This window comes from Pteronotus mesoamericanus, unplaced genomic scaffold (genome assembly GCF_021234165.1).
Source record: "Pteronotus mesoamericanus isolate MK-2021 breed Mesoamerican mustached bat unplaced genomic scaffold, CSHL_Meso_final scaffold_167, whole genome shotgun sequence".
Taxonomy (NCBI): Eukaryota; Metazoa; Chordata; class Mammalia; order Chiroptera; family Mormoopidae; genus Pteronotus; species Pteronotus mesoamericanus.
The window spans coordinates 30,899,773-30,905,772 of record NW_026555308.1 but is presented as its reverse complement, the minus strand read 5'-3'; the positions used below and the strand labels follow the sequence as shown (position 1 = coordinate 30,905,772).

The window sequence follows — 6,000 nt, the reverse complement described above, 5'->3', positions numbered from 1 at the left end:
ACTATAGGCAACCATGAAAAATCAACACATATATCTAAAAGCCATGTCGGGTTGCATTCAGTTTATTAAATGTCTTATCCATGTAACCTAACAGATTTGATATAAACATTTTATTACTTATTGGTGTATTTATGCTGTATATGATATAGTTTTGTTTAAGTTCAAAGGTAAAATGCACTCTGGAAGTAATTCTTTATTGAGAGGCTATAATTATTTTAGACATAGTAAACTAATAAAAACATTAGTGTACACTTAGCCATAATAGAAAATAAAAGTGACTACAGCAATAAATGCACATTTCTGAAGAAAGCACTTAAGCATCATACCTTTTGCTCATGCAATACATTTCAATTTCACTTCTTTAGAACGTAATGAAAGGAAATGGTTTCAAGAAAAAGCCTGACCTGTCTATAAACCCAGTCTGTGTCCTGACATCCTGGTACTGTTCACTGCCTGATCTGTCAAGGTAACCTAAATCTGATTTTCAGTTATCCAGTGGGATTTATCCTATCATCTTAACTGACTAGTTAACTGACTAGATTGTAAGGAGAGGTCTTCATTTATTGAACTATCATTTTTACCAATTACTAAATGACTAAATGCTCTTATGCTAGCCACAAGGGATACTAATATAAATGGATCATTGTGCATGCCCTCAAGATCACCATCCAGTAGTAAAGCAGGATGCAAATAAATGCATGGGTGTGTGGGTGTGTGGGGGTGTGGGGGTGTGTATGTGTGTGTGAGAGAGAGAGAGAGGAGAGAGGTAGAAGGGGGGAGAGAGAGAATTACTATTATTGTAAACAAATAATTAAACCGTAGTTAATTATATTCATTCTAAAGCATTAAAGGGGAAGTTTATTGATGCCTGCCATTTACTTTGGCATGCACTTAAAATAAAATGGATTAAGGATGGAGAGAGGGTGGGATGGATGGATGGATAGGTAGGTAGGTAGATAATACAGTAAGATATTAATGACAGAATCTAAGTGCTATATATACAAGTTTTTACTGTAAATTTCTTTTAAATTTTTCCTATGTTTGAAAACTTTTTATAATAAAATGCTGGGAAGGAAAAGAAAACTGGATGTTTACAATTGAAATTATGGAGGAAAGAGGGCTGTTGTTGATTATGGCTAGTTTAGAGTAAGAACATGCAAGCAGTTGGCCATTTTAGGATGAAAATAGAGTTAATAAAGGAAAGTCAAAAAAATTGAGAAGCCAGAGCAGGGAACTGGAAGGTTCGTCTATTTGAATCTATATGAATACTGCAATCATCAGAGTTCTGTATTTGTTGTTCCAGAGAAAGTGATACTGAACCAATACTCAAATATTCAAGGAATAAGAGAGACTGACCTGTGTATAACAGTAGAAACAATAATAGCAAGTGACATAGTCTGATGGCAGAAGCTTCAATGATGGAAGCTTTTTATAAGAAGGAATGAACAGTGCTCTTGATACAATAGAGAGAAATGAAATGGGCATTTATTCCAGTTTCAGGCTCAGAGACACAGGGCCATAGGAGAAAAAATAGCCACTGCCTGAGAAAGCTGTATGAAAAATGGCATGGGAGCCCTAAATGACTTGCTCAGTTGGTTAGGACGTTGTACTGACACACTATGGTTGTGGATTTGATCCCCAGTCAGGGCGCATACAAGAATAAACCAATGAATGCGTAAATAAGTGGAACAACAAATCCTTCTCTCTCTCCCCTTGCCCTCCCTCTCTCCCTCCCCCTCTCTCAAATCTGTTTTAAAAAAATAGCGCGGTAATGATGCAATCAAGTCGTGATTAGAACATGAAGGTAAAGGAAATGTTTAACAAAGATGTTAAAGATACAGATTTTCATAAGGAAGAATCACAAGATGCAGGTAGTACACCAACAGAGTTTAGGGAATGAAATTAGGAATAGGGGTAGGACTTGGAGTCAGATAAGATTAAACACAAGCCAAATGGGGATGAGAGTCTGGGACTTCTGGTGGGAAACAAAATACACAGAATTCACAGGTATGATGAGAATAGTCCTGGTGGTCTCAGAGACCAATAGAGTGATAAAGTTCTGAATGATAGAAGGGGAGAAGGATGTGGGTATCTTTCCACAAGTATGCAGAAAGAACAGATATTTATCAAGCAGACAGGTGGGGAAGGTATTTCCAAGCACTGGAAACAGCCTGAGCAAAGGCTCAGAGGTTCGTAACAATAGAACGTTCCAGGGGTCACAAGTATAGCAGTTGAGTATTTGTGGTATATAAAGTGCAAGGATGTGAGTTCTAATTGTTGAAGCTTCAGGGTATTACATGACAAATGGAGAGGGTTTAAAATTATCCTAAAAGCAGTGGGGAGCCAATGAAGAATTGTACAGAGAGAAGTAAATTAATCACATATCTCAGTTACAAAGAATACTCTGGATGCAGTATAAGGCTTGGACTGGATGTTATCTTGCTAGAAGCAAAGAGGCCATTTAAGAGGATTGATCCAAGGGCAGATGACAAATAGCTAATGCCTGAACTAGAAATATGGCAGTGGAGATGAACAAGTATGGAGAGATACAAGCTGCAGCAATTGATGCAAAAAGCAAGACAAAGGGGGAAATTCATGACAACCTCACAATTCTGGGATGATTATGAAGCCAGTAACTATACAGGAAGTAATAGGAGCCGGGGGGATTTAAAAGTTGAGAGGGCTTGAATTAGGGAGAATATAATGAATTATTCTTGTAACATGTGGTTGAATGCAAATGTATGGTAAAAATTTGGGTTATATAATCAGGGGATGAATGTAGATTGCAAAGTAGCTTTTAGCAATTTTAAATAATTGAACTAAAATCTGATTGCTATTACTGCTAGCCAAAACATTACAACACAAGAATGCAAATTAGGAGGGAACCATGGAAATCGAGAGAAATTAACAAGATTAACATATTACAAGACATTCTAACTTGAAAAAAATATATGTTCAATGATAAGTTAATACATGAAAATAGCTTGAAAAGAGTAGTTCTGATATATTGTCTATTTCTGATTCAGTAATATTTTCAAGAGCTATAAATTGTAATTATGAGCCTATTACTACATATTATGTACCCCAATACTGTACAGAGTCAACAAACCTAGAAGCAGAGTTTTTGCTTTCTTAGAACAGTTGGATCAAACACAACTTAATGTATTCTAAACCACTTGCTCTCATTAAGCTAGGAACTCACATAGTTCCTTTATTCCATAAGCAATAGCCTAAATTTTTTTGACAATGGCACTACAGCAGTACCATTCTGAAAACCACAATATAAAGCCAATAAAGAATACACTTAAACCCTAATAAATATATTAAATATGCATGACCATAAAAGACTCTTGTTAAAGGAAAAATTAAGAATGATTTCATGAATGCAGTTTTATTTTTGGTATTATGAGTCAAAACACTTAGTATATAAACTTTTTTCAATCAGTGTATCCATGGAGAGATCAATTTTCATTAAGAATATACAACCATACATTGCAATTGAATTCTGAAGTTAAAAATATTAATATTATGAAGTTTTCCTAGGTTAAATATAACAATATGAAAATGAAAGTTCACTTTCTTAAAACTGGAAAAAAAATTAACTTATCCCAAAGGGAAAAACCATTCCTTTACTTTGTTTGGAAGCTATCTTGCAAAAACCTTAATTATAAAGTAAAATAGAAATCTAGACTTCTGGCCAGCTGGAGGCACAGGTAGATACCCTTCACCTCATTGCACAACCATAGGAACAAACACAACTCCTTTAAAAATGAAAAACACCCAGAACTACCAGAAAATTACCAAGAAAAATACCCAGAACTGTATGGAAGTCCAACAACCAAGGATTTAAAGAAGCTGTATTCATCCAGAGGGGTAGGAGGGGCTGAGATAATGAGTCAGGGCAGAGAAGAAATGGCTTGGCAGTGACGAGCTGGGGGTGGGGGTGGTCAGTGGAATGGTCAGTCCCACACTCACATGTGGTAGACAAAAATCAGGGGGACACCTATGAGCCAGCGATCCCAGCCCCAGGCCAGACAGTGCAGCACATGGTTCCAGAACCAGGAAAAATAAAATCTCATAACTTCTGACTATAAACCCAGTGAGGTTTGGGGCAGTGGAAGCCACTGCAGGTTTCTCAGGGGAGCCCAGAAGGTACACAAACCCACCCACTTTGGGTACTATAACCAGGATAGCAGCTGGAGGGACACCAGTCACAGATGGGAAATGGGTTAAGTGGCTGGAAACAGGGCAAGTGCCAGGCAAGCCCCCAGAAGTCAGCCCACTGTGGCATTGTCCCCTCTTTGACGCCTACCCCACACATGGAGCCACAAAGCAGCGAACGAGGTTGCCGCACCCTGGCAAATACCCAAGGCTCCACCCCATACAACTTAACAGGTACACTAGGGCAGGAAATCAAAGCAGCTCTACCTGGTACACACAGAGAGGCTGACAAAATGAGGAGACGAAGAAATATGGCCCAGGTGAAGAAAGAGAACAGAATCTCAGGAAAAGAACTAAGTGATACAGAGATAGCCAACCTATATCAGATGTAGAGTTCAAAACACTGGTGGTCAGAATGCTCAAAGAACTCATTGAATATGGCAAAAGCATAGGAGAAGAAATGATGGTTATACCAAGGGAAATTAAAGGAAAATCCACAGGAAACCAACAGTGAGGGGAAAGAAGCCAGGATTCAAATAAATGATTTAGAACATATGGAAGAAATAAATATTCAACCAGAACAAAATGAAGAAACAAGAATTCAAAAAATGAGGATATTTTAAGACTCTGGGACATCTCCAAAAGGGCCAAAATATGAATTACAGGGATGACAGAAGGAGAAGAGGAAGAGCAAGAAATTGTAAACCTATTTGAAAAAATTATGAAAAAGAACTCCCTTAATCTGGTGAAGGAAATAGATATAAAGCACAGAGAGTCCCAAGTAAATTGGACCCAAAGAGGGCCACACAAAGACACATCGTAATTAAAATGCCAAAGGTTAAAGATAAAAAGAGAATCTTAAAAGCAGCAAGAGAAAGGCAGAGAGTTACCTACAAAGGAGTCCCCATAAGACTGTCAGTTGATTTCTCAAAAGAAATTTTGCAGGCTAGAAGGGACTGGCAAGAAGTTATGAAAAGCAAGGACCTGTAATCAACATTACTCTAACCAACAAAGCTATCATTTAGAATGGAGGGGCAGAAAAAGTGCTTCCCAGACAAGGTAATGTTAGAGTTCATCATCACCAAGCCCTTATTATATGAAATATTAAAGGGTGTTATTTTTTAAAAATGATCAAAACTATGAACATTAAAATGACAACAAACTCACAACTATCAATAACTGAATCTAAAACACAAATTAAGCAAACAACTAGAACAGGAATACAATCATAGACATGGAAATCATTTGGAAGGTTATCAGAGGGGAGGGGGAAGGAAGAAAATGGGGGAAAAGGTGGAGGGATTTAGAAGCATAATTGGGTAGGTACAAAATAGACAGGGGTATGTTAAGAACAGTATAGGCAATGGAGAAGTCAAAGAACTTATTGCATGACCCATGGACATGAACTAAGGTTGGGGGGGATCACTGGAGGGAAGGCAGGTACCAGGTGGAGGAGAGCAAAAGGGGAAAAATTGGGACAACTGTAATAGCATAATCAATAAAATATATTTATAAAAAGAAGTCTACAACTACAGCTTTGGGATTCTTCTTTTAACCTAAAATGATCATATATAGGTGATGAATCATTCTGCCATGTTCATGTGTCCATTTTCCCCAGTTCTGTTTAGATACAGTATTCTAGACTAGATGGACATAAACATTTAATGCTAGAACACTGTCAAAATTCTGACCAAAGTTGACATTTGTTAAACTACATCTGTCCATATTTGGACATGACACAATATCAGAGGTAGAGACATATTTAGCATCCTTACATGAAATGAAATTTCTTTTAATACCTTTTTATCATTTCTAATTATCAAGGTTTGTTCTATCTGT

General features: G+C 37.2%; 1 protein-coding gene across 1 annotated transcript in view; it reads left to right on the top strand.

Moving 5' to 3' along the window:
- Positions 1-1,798: 1,798 nt before the first annotated feature.
- Positions 1,799-6,000, top strand: part of SRFBP1 (serum response factor binding protein 1) — a 74,773-nt gene continuing 70,571 nt past the window's right edge. Inside the window, exon 1 of the mRNA XM_054589348.1 lies at positions 1,799-1,871. Within this exon, the coding sequence (XP_054445323.1) occupies positions 1,799-1,871 (73 nt within the window). The remainder of the gene's footprint in view (positions 1,872-6,000) is intronic.